At 43.1% G+C, this 20,401-nt stretch overlaps 1 protein-coding gene across 1 annotated transcript in view; it reads left to right on the top strand.

Annotated features, from left to right (window-relative positions):
• The window catches only part of PTAR1 (protein prenyltransferase alpha subunit repeat containing 1), a 208,060-nt gene that overhangs the window by 112,844 nt on the left and 74,815 nt on the right, over positions 1-20,401 (top strand). Inside the window, exon 5 of the mRNA XM_069228803.1 lies at positions 14,886-15,099. Coding sequence (XP_069084904.1) covers positions 14,886-15,099 — 214 coding nt within the window. The remainder of the gene's footprint in view (positions 1-14,885; positions 15,100-20,401) is intronic.

Genomic DNA, 20,401 nt, shown 5'->3' with positions numbered 1-20,401 from the left:
ACGTTGAGTGGACATTCCACAATGTGTGGGGTTCTGTTGGGCAAAGATGGGCAGTGCTGTGCAGAAAGGTACTATCTCCTGATGAATGGTCTTTTGCATTAACATCTGCTAGGCATTGAAACACACAAAGGTGATGGGAGGTTGCTTGCAATAAGTATGATTGGTAATAGCTCAGGGTAGCACTCCAACCCTTCATTCTTTTGCTCACCATGCCACCTCAGTTTGGGCCCAGCCATATGCAAATCAGTCTTTCATCTGCTACTAATGGGAACACTCCAGTCCAAACTGCCAAGGATTGGGATGCGTCCCTGAGTAATTACCAGTGACTGAGATAAATTCAAACATCCCGTCCTTCATTTTTGGTATACTTTAACGCATTGGCTAAGAAGCAGCTTCCCAACGGCCTATGGGCTCATTCTAACCGAGCTGAAGTTGCTACCACTGCTTGTCCTTGATATCTGTCAGGCAGCTATGTGGGCGTTCGTGCACCGGTTCTTCGAGGCCTAATGCCTCAACAGTCAAGTCTGTGGAGATGGACGTTTTCCTGATCGTTCCTGCAGGACTTTTTAATCTGAGCCATTCCACAGACCCACCACCATTGGAGGTATTCTGTGGTATCTAACCACAGGGTGAGGAATCTGCAGTTAGAAGTATGCATCAGTTGCTTATCTTCTGTAGCGCTCTTTCTGGGGTATCCTCCTGCTAACTGCAGATTCCTCACTGACCTCCGCTTTCTAGTTCTGTGGTATGATAAATTACATGTAAAAAAAAAAATAATGTAAATTTAGCGATCTGTACACATTTTTCAATTGATCAGTCAGCTCTGCGTCTGAGGGCGCAGATGGGTTAATGAAAGAAACAGACATACGCACAGATGGTGGTGCATATATGTGGCCCACTTCCAGAGCATAATGATTTAAACACAAAGTCAGACAGTACCACCTCCTGCCGTTCAATGGCACTGCTTTGAATTTTTCATGTCCAGTCAAGAATTTCGAAATTACTGATGTACGCTTTCCAGGTATTGATAAATTGGAAGAAAATGCCACAAGCAGGGTATGTCAGAGAAACCACAATTGAGGATGGCATAGCCTCTTTTGTGACTGAAGATTTCTGGAACATGCTCTCTTCACGACACCAACTAACCGTAAATACTGAGGTTTTGAGATATATAAAAATAGTCATGAGGAGCAAGTGGTAAGAGCAATTTGATTCACTTTTCTGTCAGTTCATTGAACCCAACCATTTTGATCAAGCTGAGGTGGTCAACGGTGGGACTGGTCCTGATAGCCCCAGAACGGCAGTGGTGGGCCCAGATCTCCTGCTGATGCAGTGACCCCCACAGGGAGTTGCTGTTGACTTCATCTCTTCTCTAACTTGCAAGCTCAAATTCTCCACACCAGATTGCCACCTTTAGCTTCCCACCTTGCTTTATCCAACATGGCCATTTAAATCTGCCACATGATTACCTTGATATTCTGAGAGCAGAAAAATGATGTGTGTGGATAGATTCTGCACCTGATATATACAAAAGATATTACTCCTTCATCGGACTAAAGAAGCACCTCTGCTGAATCTGCTGTATGTACTTCATTTGGATATGAAATACCTGCATTTCTCTTCCATAAAGGTACACCTCACTTCAGTTAAAGACAACTGAAATAATTCTTCACATGGGTTGTTTTTTCACAGATTCAGTGAATGATGACTTCAGGCATATTAAAAGGGTGTCCTATCTAATTAATAAACCATCTTTCCAACATCATGCAGGGATTGCAGCTTTTCCGATAGACGTCTCTATGGCACAGAGGCATAGTGGGATTTAGGCGTTTTGTTTCAAGACCCCGGCAGATTTCCACTTGAATAGCAAGACCTGTGAACACACCTGGCATTTTTGTCAAGTAGCCTCAGACTTGAGTAAAACCCTGCTTCTTCAATGGAAATTTCTGCATTTTAAATTGGACAAAACTAAAGACAGCAGAAAATCTAAAAACTTGTTAGTGTCTTCCAGTCCCATTTGAACAGAATTGTGCTTCTATGTAATCTAAATGCCTAATGGCCGATGTCTGGTATAGAGCATGGGATAATATGGGTTACAGAGCTGGGAGACCAAGGGAACACAACACAATGAAGAAAGCTGCCACTCCAGCATTGAGAAACATCCTGATATTTGACAGTTCGGAGGTGGTAGCCTGGAGCTACATTTAGACACTTGACATACTCTAAGACTGAAATAGAACTCCTAAATAGAGATCTAAGTATCCCGGTCTCTTTGTGTAACGTGTTTCATTGACACATGGTGGTCGCCATTGTATTGCTGTTTCCACTTTTTGTGGTTGTGGCGGGGCTTGCTACTCTATTCAGTGTTTATGATTATTAGTGAAGTTCCTGTGATGGAGAATGAAAGGTTATTCACTATTAATTCTAGTTCTTTCTAGTCAGCCATCCTAACGTTCTGACAAAACAAACTGAAGCAAATAACAGTACAGGGCATGATAGACTACTGGCTACGCAGAGGTACACACATTGTTAGACAACTGCTTTCAACAGCTGAAATTTATCTGGTTCAGTTTCTTGTGTATTTAACATAATGACTCTTTAAATTTAATTTAATTTATTTTTAAATAAGAAACAAGAAATCTTGTGTAAGTATAGCCGGCAGATGAATGTTTCGTTGAGACCAAAAAACTATTTTTTAAGTGGTTCATTATAAATGCCATTGGTAGAACTGTTCAGTGTTTTCGCCAATGAAAATTCTCTTGAAGGAGAACAAAGTATGCACGTAATTATACCTTGCCACCTCTGTCCCCGGAGATCAAAGCAAGTAATTATACCTTGCCACCTCTGTCCCCACTGCCCTCCCCAAATTATTTTTTTCCTGGTGTGAATCTGAATAACAAAGTGCGATGTAGGAACCCTGTGACACAAGATGGGAAGAAGGCAGGTTGGAAAATAACCTACATTTCTACATAGGTTACTAAAGGTTGACCAGACTTCTGTGTTCTTTACTGTGTGATAGAGAATCTTGAATGTTGCTAATGTTTCTATTATGACTTCGAACGGCGAGGCAGAGACCGCTGTTTCTCTTCATGGATAGTAGCTTACAATTTAAAATACTATATATCTGTAGCTATTGACGGATACCTTGTAACAACGATGGATATTGCGTTGTTTGTCTTTAAAGTGCAGCTTCACTCTTGCTGTTTGGGTAGTGCAACATGAAAATTTGGCCCTGCATTGCCAGCGATAATGTCAATCACAACCTGCTAATATTCCATCAGTATCTCTTAAAAAAATGCAGTAACTGAATCCTGTACCCTTTGCCTGCATCACCCCTTTTCAAGCCCCATATCGATCATCTTTGAGTAGCAAGAGTACACACTGTAGACTGGACATGACAAGTGAAGTATGCATTGGGCCTCCTGCTGTCTCGAGACCTGTCAAAACAGGGTAGTCATGGAATTGGAACTATTAGCCTTGAAGAGGTCTGAGTTTGCTGGTCCAGAGAGATTCAAAGACTTCATGGGTTGCACACTTCTTAGTGAATGCAGTTAAAGTTACTGTCTTTGAATAACTGGGCCTTTTGGAAGAAACGTATCTCCAAACGAACTTGTTGAGATATTGCTTACTTTAAAAAACAACACTTACTTAGGACCTCCAAATGCTTGTCATCACAATTTATGAAGCAACTATGGAGCAGCAGTACTTTGGCAATCCAAGTCTCACTGCTGTGAAATAGCTGTTCAGCCACGGAGGAGGATCATTTCAAACTGCTGAAGTTGTTAGTTCTGTTGTAGAAGCTCTACTAGGAGAGTCTGTTCATTATTGGCCCTTTTCCACAGTTAATTTCAAATATAGTCCATGCACCTGTGGGTTGTATGCTCCGTAGCAGCAATTAGGATTAATGCAGGCGGGTACCAAGTTACAGATTAGCAATATACTAATGTAGAAATTAAAACTTCTTTCATAACGTTTTGTCGCTCCTTTGTTAATGCTTAAAACCACTTGTAAGAACGTTAAAAATACAGAACTGACACATAGTTAAGGGCTAGTAAACGTGTCAGTGAACTGATTGTGTTCTGTTACTGCATTTTAGGGACTGTACCCACTAAATGAATACATGTGCGGGCCTGTGACATAGGCCATGTTGTGCCTTTGTATCAGGGCCTACTTTAGGGCAGTGCGACTGGTGCGGATGCACGGGGCACTGACCTTGAGGGAGGGCACTATCCTCAGGGGGCATTGACTACAGGGGGCGCAGTGTGCTTAGCAATAACTTACGATTTAAAAGTGTCTGCATCCAACTTTCAGACGGCAATAAAAAATGTCAAGATAAGTCTTGCGATTAATATTGGTGCTAAAGAGAGAGAGAGATGGAGTTTTGTTTAGTGGCAGTTTTAACTTGCATAAAGTAGCGCAAATGGTTAAAATGCCTGTTGCAAAGAACAGATCTGTATTTTATGAGGATAGCTAAGTGGATTAGAAAAGCCAGCGTTTACCAGCGCTTTAAAACAAATGAAATGTATGGGAGAGAGGGTCTACGGAGATGAGGTGCACTTTTGCCGGTTTGCTGTGACGGAATTCAAGGAGGTGGTCTTAGAGGGGGCACCAAAAAAGATTGTTGCACCAGGCACAGAATCAGCGCTAAAGCCGGCCATGCCTAGTACTCACTAATTTCTGTTTCTAAGAGCTTGGTTGGCCATTCCTCTGGATGTCTGCTTGAGAACAGATGCCTTATGTTTTTGGGCCGATTGGTAATTGTTCTTGTGCTGCCTGCCTTGGCTTAGCAGTGGCAATCGCCTCAGGATTCTCCACTATAGCATTACTGCACTCTGCTGAAGAGGAGTGTGAGGTTCAATGGCAGAGTATAGTAGAACAAGCATTTGCAATGTATTAGGCCCCGCATTTATGAGAGTGGAGCTGTTGGCGTTGTAAATGACAGTAGGCCTGATTATGACCTTGGGGGATGGGATGCTCCGTCACAAATGTGCCGTTTTACAATTTCCATAGGATATAATGGAACTTGTAATATAAACAGCGGACGGGCTATCCATCATGTTTATGACGGAGCATCCCATCCGCAAAGGTCGTGATCCGGCCCAATTTCTTTTACCTATGTATTTTGGTTTGAAGTGTAGTGGATGTAGTATGCCAGGTGCCATAGCAACCTTCCCAGGCCTATTGCTGAAGGTGAAAGGACACAACAAGGGCACCATCTTGAGAGTGTTTTTTGCCTCATTCCTACAGAATGGCAGTGATATCCTAGAGACGCAACCCTTTTTAGTGTGTTAAGCTAAACTTTTATAGCCCCAAACAAGTCACAAAGAGGCACCTTCTTGTCATTTATCTGGAGAATGAGAGTCAAAAGAGTTAGGAGAAAAAGGGGAAGCCATATATTTCTCTGTGTTAAACTTTCATAGGAATTGTTCTTCTACTTTGACAATACCAGCCTAACTTTTAAAAACATTGACTATATACAAAGAGAACAACAGAAGAGGCAGCTTAACTGAACAGGAGGCTTTAAATGTGTGCAGATTGGTGAAACAGAGCTTCAGTGGTAGATGGGCCAACAGGATAGGTTCCAGAGGTGCGACATCTGTGACCTTGGGTCAGTGTTTTAAATGAAAATACAGAAGGACTGGTTCTCTGTATTCATTTAAAGCACAGCCTGGGATTAACAGTCTTATGACAGCCCTCGGCTCGGGACTAGACTCTGTAGAACAGATCCTTGTACTTGAATCTCTTAGGCCTTGGCAGTGCCTTTTCGGTGCACACATTTGTGCACTGTTTGATGGTTTTCAAGTCAGAACTATTGCTGTTGGGGTGGCTGCTCAAAATCTGAAGTCTTGGCCTTGCCATCTGGACCGCTCTGAGTAGAGCGGGAAGCCCTTGCTTTGGACGATAGTGTTTTTTCACCTAGACCAGTGGTGCTCAGTGAGGCTCTTACAGCGCTGGTTCATTGGATTTTCTTTCTGGCTTTGAAAAAGATTTAAATGTATGGTATTTTTTTGGGAATTCCAGGTAAGTCCAGAACCATGTCAGAGTTTCTTGATACCCGCATAAGATAACATATGTAAATATAATTGATATGAAACTTATTTACACATTTATTACCAAGCCTGGCATGGATCCTGCCTGTTTGTTGTCTTATACAAAAAAAGACTTTAGTCACAACTACACATTTGGGTTACATGAGTACAAGCAATGGCTGGTCCTGGCGGCCACAGTTTCTGAAACAACAGTTATCCTGTTTAAAACATCTCCTGCCCTTGGAGTCTTTACTGTTACTGTCTAGGATTGACTTTGAGATGTAGTCCTTGGGGCGTGGGGTGTGTACTCATATAAACAAACACGTATATTCCTATAGACAGGAGGAGGCATGGGGAAGCACTGAGAGGAACACCAGTAGAAGCAGAGTGAGAAAAGGACCACTTGATAGGGTCAGAAAGATATTTTCTTGACATTGATTTTCCATGTACCTGGAAACCAGGGCAATCAGAAATAATGTATGGAGTTTACATCAAATGATGCATGGTAACTTAGTGGAATGTTTACATGAAGCGTTGGGTTGGAAGAGAGGAGAGCAGGTTAAACATTACTGGACTGTGACAGATGATGTATGGATCATTATACACGGGATTCCAGATGGTGATAGGCAAGCGCTCTGCACCCGTGACAGTGTCTGTGAGGGGGTGTTCGAGGTGGTGTCTCTTTAAACAGGAAGCAGTGCTGTTCGAGTGCTGTTATAGACAAAGTGGCATCTGCAAGGTCACTGTCGCTGTGAGGGGACGGTCATCAGAGTCATGTCACCAGTAAATTCTGAGAAGAGGCAGTGATGGAGTTTGCTCCACTTTTGTGCCCTATGATACGCTGCTCCTCTCACTATGGCACCCTTGTGTTGGCTTCTTTGCGCTACAGGGTTAGGAAAAAGGCTGCCTCTACTAACGGAACTCTTTGAAGAGGCCCAATTTACATCAAAAGTCTAGATGTTTTTTCCTATCAAGCTTGAGGCCATGAAGTGCTTGAGTCTGGAGTCACGACTCCTTTTCTACCATTTTGGAGACAACACCTTTCGCCATCTTCTTGCCTAGAGCTAACCTATGTGCTTGGTTGGTGATCCTCTGGAGGTTATCAAGAGCTGTCGCCTATTGTTAAGCTTTACTCAAGTCACTTTGTTAATGCACCCACTGCAGAGGTCTTGACAGAACAAGAATGTCACAGATTACAATCCTGACATAGCTTTTTCATCTCTGCAAGGTCGTTGCAAATGAATTTGAGCAATTTTGTTACGAATGGCACCTGCTTTGCAGCGCTATGAAATGGCAGAACCTGCATTACCAAGCTCTATATAAAAACAAAATATTCTCAGACTGCCCCAGCACGCACCAGACAAAGAATCCTTGGGGAGAGGATTTGGCAAAAGGGCCAGAGCTAACGACTTTGGAGCTGGGGAACACGTTCGAGTCTCGGTGCCAGCTCAGCATCCTGTGATTCTGGGCAAATCACCTAATCTCCCCTTGCTACCAAAAATAAATGTGTTATTGTGTAATGTAAACAGTGCTCAAGTAAGGAGCTGTAATACTTTTGTGTCACGTTCGCGCTACATAAAACTGCAAAAAACAAACTAAAAAAGACCCCACAGATATCGCAAAGAAACAGCAAGATGCCCAAAAACAAGTTTAGGAAGAAACAACATACCGCCATGAGCACAAAGCAGCAAAGCAAAGGAAAACAAGGGGTTAGGGTGCAAGCGACCACGCTGGCACAGCAGTTAACAAGCGACAGCTGGAGGAGGGTGATTGGGTGGCAGGACAAGAAAGAATGCAGCATTGGGACTGCAATTTAAGTGCTGTGGACGAACCAATAGGGTGTGTGTACAGTACCCCCGAGCTCAGCATTGTAAGCACATTGATTCGCAGGAGCAGGAAACCAAGGACAAATGTCCCCCAAAGAACAGATAAACATGACCAAGCATAATTCACAGTAGCTAGTCCCTGCTCCTAAAGAGAAAAAGGAGGGTCAAAGAGGCATGACTGACCACTAACAAGCAAGGATTTTTAAATGACACAAACAAACAAATGAAAGGACTTTAGAAGTAAGTATGCTAAAAGTACACAAGAGGCCGTATGCTTAAGCTCAATCTAAAAAATTTACCAGCAAGTTTGTTTATATTTTGCCGCTGTTTCTTTTTGGTTGATGGGGCTTTTCCCTCAGCAAAGCTACATGGGGAGTACAGAAAGCTGTGTTTCAAATGACTGATGCAGTATAGAAGGCTAATGGACCGTGCTGTGGGAGACTGCAACCATATCCTACCTTTTTACCCAATCACCTATGCTTCAGGTTGGAGCCAACTGCCGCCTGTGCTTTGCTCTCAATTTTCTCCAGTGCTGTCTCTTAGGCGGGATGGAACAGGCCACCAGCCTACTTGAGGACAGAGAGCGGTGGAAGCACAGAATGCTTTCTGAGCGGGTTTTTGGTCAGAATCAGGCTAATCTATAGGGCATTCTGGCAGTGCTCTAATGGCTCGTCTGAGAGATCAGTATGTGGGCTATGTTATGGACTAATGGGCCGGGTTTTACTGTTGATTTCTACATTATCATAAACATTGCTGCAGCTGCATAAATGTATTCAGTTTCTCATACCTCACAAAACGCACATACTGCTTGTCTTTACAATTTAAAACTGCCCTGATTTTCAAATCTGGGCTGCATTTTTAACTATCTAATTCGCTAATGAGGGGCAATTTTAGTTTGATTCCTAGACCTAGTTTCTATCCCAGTCCGACCCTGCCTGTTGTTGATAGCGCTAGTTACGAGAGGTAGTATTCTGATTGGCTGTTTAGCTCCTAACATTCCATCCTGGGTGCTAATTGTTAATGTGTTCCCAGTGGTGTGCTGTTAGCAGGACTATTAGTCCATAGGTTGCTGCCTATTTGCCTTTACTTTATCCTTGGTACACCTCCAATCTGGGTTCCACTTAGAGGGTGTCCTTGCTGGTTTAGTCTTCTAGCTTTTCTTTTGTAACCTTTGTCAGCACCAGGATACCAAAGTGAGTTCAGTGTCCTTCTTTAAAGGTTACACGTAATTTTTTCATTCAATCTCAATGATTTATGAAACGTAGAGCTGTTTTCAGCGAGGTGTGCACATGGTGTACTAAGATCCTTATTGCTGCAAGTAGGCTGGGAATGCTGTGTGGTAATGTTACCATAGTGAAAATTTGTTACTGCAACTTACATTTTCTTCTCGGTGGAACTTCAAAAGAGCTGATCTTTCTTGCTCAAAATGAGGAATGCGTGCAGAATTGGCCATCAGACCAGATTTATGCATATTTCTCCATTTCTTTTTTTTTAACAACCGTTCCCTTTAAAAATTCTTTCAGGTACTACCAGTGAAAGTGTGCATGGCTAAAATTGTAGGTGTGCAATATTATCACATAACTCTAAATACTGGAATTGGGATTGCCCTGTATTTAGGTCAAGCGCTCTGGCCTGTTGTAATGTATCAGTGGGCTTTTAACCACACCCACCGCACGCATATCACAATCACTCGTTCATGGGCTTGCTTTTCAAAAATCCTTTGTTATCATTGGTAAATGCTTCACGTTTGCCCTTCCTTGGGGGCAGTTTTGTTATCGCCTTGGCCATTGACCCTGTTACATGGATAATTGCACTTTTGCTGATACGTTTGAGTGTGAGCGAACTTCTTTTTCCTTTTGTGTCTCTCCTTCGCGCTCATGCTCCTGGTGGCCCTGGCGCTTTGAATCGGCTTACTTATGTCAACTGTTTTACTTATCATTTTCAATTTATGTGGCAAAAAAAGTCCAGTTAGGAATTTACAATGCTAATAGCTCTAACTCGAGCAAACGTGAGACCCATTACATTGCTAATGCTTGTTAAGCCTGTTCCCAATATTCCCAAACAACATGGAAAGAGGGCTTTAGTGTTAGCTCTCAGTTTTTTTTTACTTTTCAGGCACAGTTCTTCTGTTCTTATCGCTTCCAGAGGTGTCCAGTGTATCCTGTTACTAAAGAGCCTTTAAACAGAGTATACTAGTGTTATCGCAGGTAGGTACATTTTTCTTTCACACAACAGACACGGACTCCTGCCTTGTTTGTTTATTTGAGTAGTTACTAAAACATTTTGTGATTTGCAGATGATCTTAGAGGGATTAAAATAGGTGGATCTGGTTTTCTCGTGCACGTTTGAATTGAGCTATTTGATTGGTCAACCAGATTCATGAGAAATAAAATACAAAGAGCCATAACGATCCTCGTACTGTTAGCTCACCTTGCACTAATTGATTGCATTTTTTTATATGATGTCGATTGTATCAAAACTGACGTTTATTTATTGCTCTGTACGAATATTGACACGCTTGACCTTGTGCCTTGGACTCTCGGAAGCTTTCTGCAAACACATCTGGAGTCAATTAGTTATATCACGCACGTTTGGCAGGGAAAGAGACATTCTTGCTTGGTTGATGTTGTGCTTGTCAAAATCATATTTGTTTTGAAACTTATATCGAACTAAAAAAAAGTATTGTAATTTCAATAGACGCAGGTGAACAGTGTTCATGTTGCATTTTCCCTGTAGACCTGGAATGTTATTCCCAAACAAGTTTGTATGCTGGATGTGCTATACAAATGCATTTTGTTAAGGAGGAATAACGTGGTGACCTTTCGGCAAAGACAAACTCCAGGCGTTTCAAACGGCTCATGAACAGGTCTTGTATGCCCAGCAGCAGAAAGCGCATGTACTGCTGTTTTGCAGCCATTGACTTGACCTTTGAGCAGTGTAACCCAAGCAGAGTGGAGTGGATGGATAGTGCACAACTTTTATTTGTTTTAGGATTTTCAACCTGAGTTCATACCTTTCCTTCCCCGCATCCTATTTACAGTGTTCTTCCAAGTGATACCTGTCTGTAAACAGGCCTGTAATTCTTGTTCTTATCTCATCACGTTTGCTGTGCATTCAAAGACCGAGGTCAAATGTCAGGTACGGTCTTCCAAAGGCGCTTGTTTATTTTTCTTTCTCTGCCTTCAAAGTGAGAGGATGTATGTGACAGTCGTGCTGTATACTAGGGGCAGGAAAGAGTTGTTTTTGTTTAGCACAGGACAACATTTAAATGAACTGTGTAAGTATTTCAGAATATATCAGTTTGGAAACACAAATTAAGTATTTTTTTTGTTATTTCTGAAGTGTGTTGGAAACAAATACTTCAGTATGATAAAAACAAATCATGTCACTGTGTTGCAATTTCCACATATTTTCCTTTGTGCACCTTAAAGTTTTATTAATAAAACTGTATGTCTGTGCAAACGTAATGGTCATTTCAGTTGAAAATGTGTTGTCTGTAATGGCAGTGTCTTACTACACCATGAATACTCCACTCTACCCTACTCTGCGCCACAGCACTGCACTGTACCCAGCACTACTTCCTTTACACCTCTCCATGCCACTACTCTCTGCACCACTCCACTCAGAGCCACCTAACTCTACACCAAAACAATCTTCTTTATCCCACTGTGCTCTTTGCCGCTTTACTCTTAACCACTGCACTGTACGCCAGTGCGCTCTATGCCAGTGCACTATACACAACCACACACTGTCACTGCACTCTACGCCTCTGCACTCTGATCTGCATCACTGTACTCTACATCACTGCTCTCTATGCCACTCTACTCTGCAACACTGCACTCTCGGCCAGTGAACTGTATGAGACTACTCTGCACTACTCCACTCTACGACACTGCACTGTATGCCACTATACTTTACACCATTTTATTCTACTCTACACTGCTCGACTGTACGCCACTGCACTCTCTGCCACTCAGCTCTGCATTCTATGCCACTGCACTCTGACACTAGACTCTACACAACTGCCCTCCTCATCACATAACTCTACGGCACTCTAAACCACTCTGCGCCACTCTAGTCTGCGCCACTCTAATTTACGCCACTTGATTCTACAGTGCTACATTGTATGCCACTGAATTGAATGCCACTGAACTCTATGCCACTTTATTCTGCAACACTTTACGCCAATGCACTCTACACCAGTCCACTGTACTCTGTGCAACTCCAGTGTATGCCACTCTATACTACACACTATTCCACAAAACCTTCTTCCACATCTTCCCCGTACCACCCACCAAACCCTTCTCCCCTTTTGCTTCTTCTAACCCACCCCAACATCTGAGAGAGTCATCATAAAGCTCCACGATTTTTAACTATATAATAACTTCTAACAGCCTGTTCTGTTCGCCTCTTCTCACAACAAGGTGACTTACTATCATACTATGTCATGATTGAGTACTGAGCACGTCTGCTAATACTGCTTGGAAAAGGCTCTTAACATTTGTAGCTCCCAATCACTGCTACCACCTGGTTCCATTTCCTTAATCCCCAACCAGTATACTATATGTTGCTTTCTTCCCCACTAGCCCCTCCTAGTCTATAACACATTTATTTGTTAACAAACTGGTTTTCACAGAAGCGTTGCACATACTAACAAGCTCCTGCATCAGATCAAAGACCTCTATTTACATAGCTCATAGGTCGAGATAATTGGTAAGATATTGTGTTATATTAAATTAATATAGCATAAGGCTTTCAAGTGCTATAGGGCAATTAATTGGCAACTCGAGCAACTTTCCATACCACACGATGCCATTCCACACATTGCCACTCCAGGCCACACGGTGACAATTACTCCACACCACACAGTGCCACTTACTCCACACCATTGTATTTATATAGCACTAACTACCCCCATGAGGTGTTGAAGTGCTTTGCGACCTGCCACTTCACTCAGTGCCACTCCACACAATGCCACTCTACTCCAATATATGCCACTTCACTCCACTCAATTGTAATTATATAGTGCTTACTACCCCTAACGGGCTTTTTCAGCATTAAACTCCGTGCCACTCCAGGCCACACTGTGCCACTCTGCTCCAATCAATTCTCCTCCACTCCACTTCACTCCAATCAATGCCACTCAGTTGTAAGTGTATTTATATAGAGCTTACTGCCCCTGACAAGGTGTTGAAGCACTTTACAGCATGCCACTTCACTCTACGCCAATCCACGCTACACAGTGACACTACACTGAGTGCAACTCCACTCTGTACCACTCCATGCCACACAATGTGACTCTATGCCGCACAGTTCCACACCAGACAATGCCATGCCACACACTGCCACACCACACAGTTCCACTCCAGGTAATGCCATTCCACTCCGCACAATGACATTCCACTCCACTCAGTGACATTCCACTCCACTCAGTGCCACACAATGCCAATTCACTCCACAAAGTTCCACTCCACTTAATGCCACTTCACTCAATTGTAATGTTATTTATATAATGCTTATTATCCCTGATAGGGTATTGAAGCCCTTTTCAGTATATTACTCGACTCCACTCAGTGCCATTCCATGCCACTCTACTCAGTGGCGGCCAGAAGAGCTGCGGGGGGCACTTCTTAATCCAAAACAGACTGGTAAAGATCTTGGGTTTTAGCTTGGTAGGAAGCTTTTGATTGATCAAATAAATGGGGATTCTGCTTGCTTGGGGCACCCATGTATCATTGTAACATAAAATAACACTTGCCACTCCACCTCACACAGTGCCACTCCAGTCAGTGCCACTCCACGCCACACAGTGCCACTCCACGCCACACAGTGCCACTCTACACCAGACAGTGCTACTCCATGCCTCAGTGTCACTCAACTCCCACAATGCCACTCCACACAACGATACTCCACGCGCACAATGCCTCCCCACTCCACATAATGCCACTCCACACTTTGCCCCTCCACATAATTCCACTCAGCGCCATGCCAGTCCTCTGGAACAAAGACAATAGACCTTGAACTGGAGAGACTTATTGGGTTTGCCAAAGCTTGTTATTCTTGAGAAGCTTACTGAGCCCTGTATGCCATGCCATGCTGAGCTGGGTTGCGAGACAGTGATTAATGAGTCTTGCAGCCTGGGTCATCTCTTATCAGGTTGGCAAATGATACTTGATGGAGAGCTGATATGACCAGTTTTCTTGTGTGAAACCCACAGTTGAACTGGTAGTGTTTTACACTACATTAGGGTGATATATCTGCTTTGGAGGAAGAATCTTTACTGTTCATAGGTTTGTGAGTGTACAGCTTAATAGGTTTACAGCTTTTCTGGGATAAACATGCACAGCAGCCAGTAATATAAATGAAATGAACATTCTACATTTGGTAATTAGCAAAATTAGCCGATGACATGTTAAACAATTTTATTTCTGTTTTATGTAACTTAGCCAGTTTCCTGCAGTTATATATATTTTTTTATTTTTCCGCTTGTCAAACAGTATTAACAGTGAGGGCTTTATATCTGAGTAGATTAAAATTGTCTAACTTGCAGGGGGGCTCCTCCATTAGAGTGGCAGCTGCAAACCTTTCACCAAAAAACTTAAATAAACTATGTTTATTGTCGTTATTTGGTAAAAGGGGTGGGACCACCGACTGTAACGTGCACTGAGGGCACTCCCCCCTCTCCCCCCACTGCGCATGTATGTTTTGCCGGCCAAGCACACATGGGCAGTGAGCTCTCCCTGTGCCTGCTGAGAAGCGGATGGAGCGGTGAGGCGGTGAGCAAGGTAAGTGTTTATTGTTTTATTTAAATATTTATTCCCAACACCCACCCACCCCCGAGCGCCGCCCCTTCCGCGTGCCGTTACTGCTAAATTGCCTGGATTACTTTGATATACAGCTACAGTGGATTCTGCTACAATTTATAATTTCTCTACCCTGTGGTTTTCGTGCCTATGGGAACATATTTTGATGTTTACCGAGAAACATAATGTATTTACAAGTTGATTTCCTTTCATTTTCATTTCAACAGGCGTTGGGTGTTGCAACAGTTACATCGGGACAATGCCTTTAACGCTGTTGTGAACAAAGGGCATGCATGCCCAGTGCCTACTGAAAGAACTGAAGGAATAGTCCAGGAGGAAATGCAAGTCTGTTCTGAAGCTGCCGGCAGATATCCAAGTAACTACAATGCCTGGTCTCATCGCATCTGGGTTTTGCAACACTTGGCAAAGCTGCATAGCAAGGTAACATCACAAGTATCACTTCTTTATTAGTGGGAAATCATCACTACATGCATACATATGTGTATTTCAAAGGCTGTGATAGCACCTTAGCAGTTAATGGAATTTATTATTTCTAGAGCGCAGTATGACCTCAGGCTTCCTTGATACTGCACAATATTAACCAGTTAGGATGGATGCAGCTAGGGTTTTAAAAGTCAAGCTGGATTCACAAATGTTTAGATATTTTATTTAAAAGTGAAGCTTCCTGGACTGGCCTGCCTTCAACCAAGATGAACGTTCTTGATTGTGGAACTGACCGACAAAGCACCAGGGTGAAGTGAAGGTTCCGATAAGAAGGGTACATTTGAAAACAGTAGACACAAAAGGAAGATTGTGCCTGATAAAGAGTCTTGTGCATCAAACACAGTGCTTTGTGAGCAATATCATAGAGACAGGGAGACCATGAAGATGTGTCATGGTTTCCAAGGCATAAAACCAGGGAAGGATCTCGGTCAGTAAGAAATTTTGGAGGGCTTCAGATTTTCCCACAATAACACTGGCATATAACGGTTTAATACATTTTACGACACGTTGGGTAGTTGGCAGGGGCCTAAGGGGCAGTGGAAAGAGAGAGGAATGCAGATTAGCAATGGTATTAAGAGAGGGAAAACATAATTTGCTAAATTAACAATATTTTTGATGACTTTAAAAACTGAGAATGAGAGTATATGTTGCGTTTTTGTCTGAATGTATACAAAAAATCCTGGTGAAATTCAGCAGGCATCTCACCAGACCCGACTGAATGCATCTGTACCCAACTACCTTTCAGAAAATACATTTATTAGGGGGTGTAGCAGCCCCCTCCTCCTTGAACCTACACCCCTGCCTAAAACAATGCAGGGAGCAGCATCCCTGGGTCAACTGAAGATTTTTTAAGCTGGATATAAGGAAAATCAATGTAATGATGTCTTGAAGTAGTATAATCCTGGAGATAATTATAAATGCATTATTGCTACAAAACAAGCTAAACTTAACACAGTTGAAGGAAGCAGAATTTTGTGAGTGAGTTAATCTGGGCATCCAAGACTAGATGCCTAATATTTTCTAATTGAGAATCCTAACTGCAGATTCCTCACTGTGTGAATTTCCTCAGGTGCCGTACTGGATCCGGAAAAGGCACGTGGCATCATGTGATTATGATTTTGCTCCATCCAGCCATGGATGTGACATAGCAACCGGATACCTGCGCCACATCCACATGCTGACATCAGTTCCTTTCTTTCCACACTTTCCTGAGCGGTTCCAGAACTTCACAAATCCAGTTATCTTGACAATATTTGTCTCTCAAAACCTAGTCTATGCAGACATGTTTCCCCCTAAAACTGCAGGGTTTAAGCCATGTTGCAACTTTCATCAACAAATGTAGGTACCTGACACCCATGACATCTGTCTGTGGTGTCTTTGATCCAAAGACATGCGAGTGCTGTGCAAAAATGAATCGCAAAGCCATCTGAAACTGTTAAGTGAAATTTAATTAAGTTGGCAAGAAGTTAAAGAAACTGTCCCAGTTGAAGTCAAATGCATGGTTACGCACTCACTGCCGAGGCCATCCCCATGACTGATTGCCGTTGAAGTCACGGAGTTCAGGAAGGTCAAGGAAGTCTCAGAAACACAAAGTGCAAGCATGGATCTCCATTGTCCTGCCACTCAGAGTTGCACGATAACCCAGGCACCACGCCGTCCCCACTTCAGAACCAATTTCTACGCTGATCGTGGTGCATCCTTACCTCCCCGGGACTTCACTGACTCAACAATAGCCCTGTGAACAGAAACAAGGTTTAGACACCGTCTTTGGTGCTCCACCAGGTCCCTCTGGCATGCTTTTGGGCCCCAGTTGTTCTGAGGCAGCCTTTAGTCAGATTAGCTGCCGCAGATCCTTTCCAGATGACAACTGCGCATTTGATGTAGATTCTCCCTCTTTAGGCTGCGTACCTTCCGCCCTGGCATTAAATTCGATGCCACCTTCTGCACCATGATCGGTGCCACCAGTCGAAGTCCGGACTCCAGATACTGGGCTAATATTTTTGTCGGACTATGAAACATACCCCCATCACAGAGACTACGCCCATTTGGACCCAGAAAAATATTTCCCACATGATGACGTTGATGCCAATGATGATGACATTTACCTTATGACAATTGGAATCTCTTTGATGACCTACAGGATGCCAGTGGTGTGTATTCTTCCCCAGACATTGGTCTTTCCTCTCATGGCAACAGACTAGTCCGCCTCCTTACTACAGCTACACAAATTAGGAGAGTGACGGAGTTGCAAAACCTAACTGCAGACAGCAGAACAAACGTCCTCTCTGTGGTCCTCAACCTTGGACAAACCAGCCAAGAACTTCTACTGCCTTTCAGTGAGGCCCTGACTGATGTTCTGGTGAGCACCTGGGCAATATTTGAATCTTGTCCTTCCGGTTAATAAGCAAATGGCAAGGCAACACAGACCTACTCCTTGTAACCTGACTTTTTTTCCTTCGACACCCCACTCTAGAGAGCCTAGTAAAGCAGCACTCCACAAATCACCTGAACCCCAGTGCATTCCCCACTACCCCCACTTGACAGATTCAAAACAAATTCAGACATTTGCAGAGTGTGTGCTCTCCTCTACCAGCTTTGCCCACCAGTTCATCAACACTTCTTGCCTAGTGGGGCGATATTCTCTTGTGTTGTGAGACTGAGTGGCGGACATCTGACTAGCTGTCCTATGTGAACTAGGGCCAACTTTGCAATGTCGAAGTATGGATGGCCAACCCACAGTGTAATGTAACTTCTATCACTTCGGCTTGGACATGACGACTGTCTGTGTAGGGCAGTCTGGACCAGCGAGGTGGTTTGGTGTTGCACCCAGATTTGCTCCACGGGCTTCTCTTTGGGCAACCAGCAGCCCCTAATGGATATGCCCTTTTCAGCTGTAAAAGCAAAAACTGTGTAGTGGGGACAGATTGTCAAAAGTGCACGCCTTTCCAGAGCACTCTAATTTCTCGGGAGCAACCAAAGAAAATCAAATAAGTATTTTTCATACATTTTTTACAAAGAAAAAGAAGTCGTCAGTCTTGAGTGCAGTTAACAGTTATTTATATAAAAAAACAACACGATCTTGTGAACACAATTAGACGTTATATTCTCAACAATTGAATAACAATTTCTTCCACTGATCAATTATTTTAGGCTGCATTCTTGTTACAAAAAAACTCCCTTTAGGAAAACAAAGAAGAAAAGGAAGAGGCTAGAAACACATCTCAACATACAGTCCAGGTCCGATTTACATCTACTCATCCACAAGAACCTATGGTTTTTACTTTCAAATATTTGTATCAGTGGCAAACGCTTGAAAATACTCCCATTAAATTAATAAAGCCAACTCAAGCATGTACCATTTTAGAGTAGATCTACAGACAGCTTTAGCAATAACTTCAAATAAGAGGCTAGGTCGAAGGGGTAGGTAGCAAAGAGTAGATAAGCATTGGCAAAGCCAATAGGTCTCACCTATACAAGAGCTATTGGCTTTGCCAATGGCCTTAGCCATGTTGTGCACTAGCCTGGCTGCTGTTTAGCATGGCTAAAAGTTTGTGGCATACAGGAGAGTGGCGTGGAATGTCGTAGAGTGGTGTGGCGAAAGATGGAATAGAGTGTTGTAGAGTGGAGTGGCAGGGAGTGTTGTGTATTGGAATAGCATAGTATGGAGATGAGTAGAGTGGTATACACTGGTCCGGCATAAAATAGAGTGCATTGGTGTAGAGTGTTTGCAGAGTGTAGTGGCCCAGAGTGCAGTGGCATTGCAATCAGCAGCTTCGCAGAATTGAGTGGAGTAGATTAAAGTGGTGCAGAGTAGAGTGGCGCAGAGTACAGAGCAGAAGCTAGAGTAGAGTGGTGCACAGTGGAGTGGCATAAAGTTGAGTGATTCAGAGGGCTGTGGCATAGAATTGTCGAGAGTCATAGAATGCAGTAGCACAGAGTGCAGAGTTGAGTGGGATAGAGTGCAGTGGCGTAGAGTGGTGCAGAGTAGAGTCGGGCGAAACTTCAGGGGGGTGTTTGTGGTATTACATCCCCCCCTAATGTATTTTCTGCAAAATAGTTGGGTGCAGATGCTTTGAATTGGTTATGGTGAGGTGTCTGTCAAAATTCACAAGAAATGTTTACACAAATATAGACAAAAACAGGCACGCACATGCTCTTCCTCACTGCTCTGAAAATGTTGGTTATTTTACAAAAACATTGTTTTTTCTTAACTTTCCACTGCTGCTTTAGTTCCTCTCATGTGCCCTGCGTGTTGTACAATGTATTTTGACAATGTACGCCAGTGTGATTGTTGGGCAGTCTAAAGTCTCCCGTCCTCCCAGTCTTACTGACCAAGCTATGCCCCTGAGGAGACTAGCATAGAGTTGTGCAGAGTAGAGTTTAGTACTGTGGCATAGAGTGCAGTACCGTAGAGTGGAGTAGTGCACAGTATAGTGGCGGAGAGTGTAGTGTTGCAGAGTAAAGTGATAGAGTGCAGTGGAGAGTGGCATGGAGAACAGTGGTGTAGAGTACATTGATGCAGAGCAGAGTGCAGTGACATTGAGTGCAGTTGTGCAGAATTCAGGTATGGAGACTGCACTGGCATGAAGTGCAGTGGTTAACAGTAGAGTAGCGTAGTCTGTAGTGGCATTGAGTGGAGTGGTGTAGAGTGGCATAGAGTAGACAGTTTCACACTAGAATGAAGTGGCATTTTATGGTGAAAAGGGTTGCATTTTATTGTACTTTTCTTGTATATTCAGTTACTGTGTTTTACATAAAGTAGTTACTTTCTATTCTATGATGACTATCAATAGACACTCAGTGGGGCTGTTTAGGACTAGAACAAACTCTTTTTATGACAATCACAAGTTTAATTATGCATTTAGCCATTTAATTTTACATCAACCCGTGGGTGGCACATCTTAAATCTAACCATTTCAAGATGGCCACCATGCTTTCAGCAGCACTTGATCACGCCCCTTGGGCGTGGCTTAGTTGATTAATTCCTAGTTCCCTTCATGGGCGCGGACGCACTGATTTTGTTATGGCAGAGCAGAGTGGAAGTCTTTACTTTAGGATTTCTGTACACCAGGTATGCACTCATGGCCATGACTTTGGGTCAGGGCTTCACTGGTTGTTCGGGGGGGGGGGGACTCAGTATGTTTTTGGTCTGTGTAGGAAGCACAGGGCGATCAAGAATGCATTATTTGAGAACACAGTGCTGAACTAAGCTAAACAGTGTGATAGAAGAAATTAAATC

This window comes from Pleurodeles waltl, chromosome 1_1 (assembly GCF_031143425.1).
Source record: "Pleurodeles waltl isolate 20211129_DDA chromosome 1_1, aPleWal1.hap1.20221129, whole genome shotgun sequence".
NCBI classification, from domain to species: domain Eukaryota; kingdom Metazoa; phylum Chordata; class Amphibia; order Caudata; family Salamandridae; genus Pleurodeles; species Pleurodeles waltl.
The sequence above is the reverse complement of the archived record's forward strand: the minus strand, read 5'-3'. Positions and strand labels throughout refer to the sequence as shown.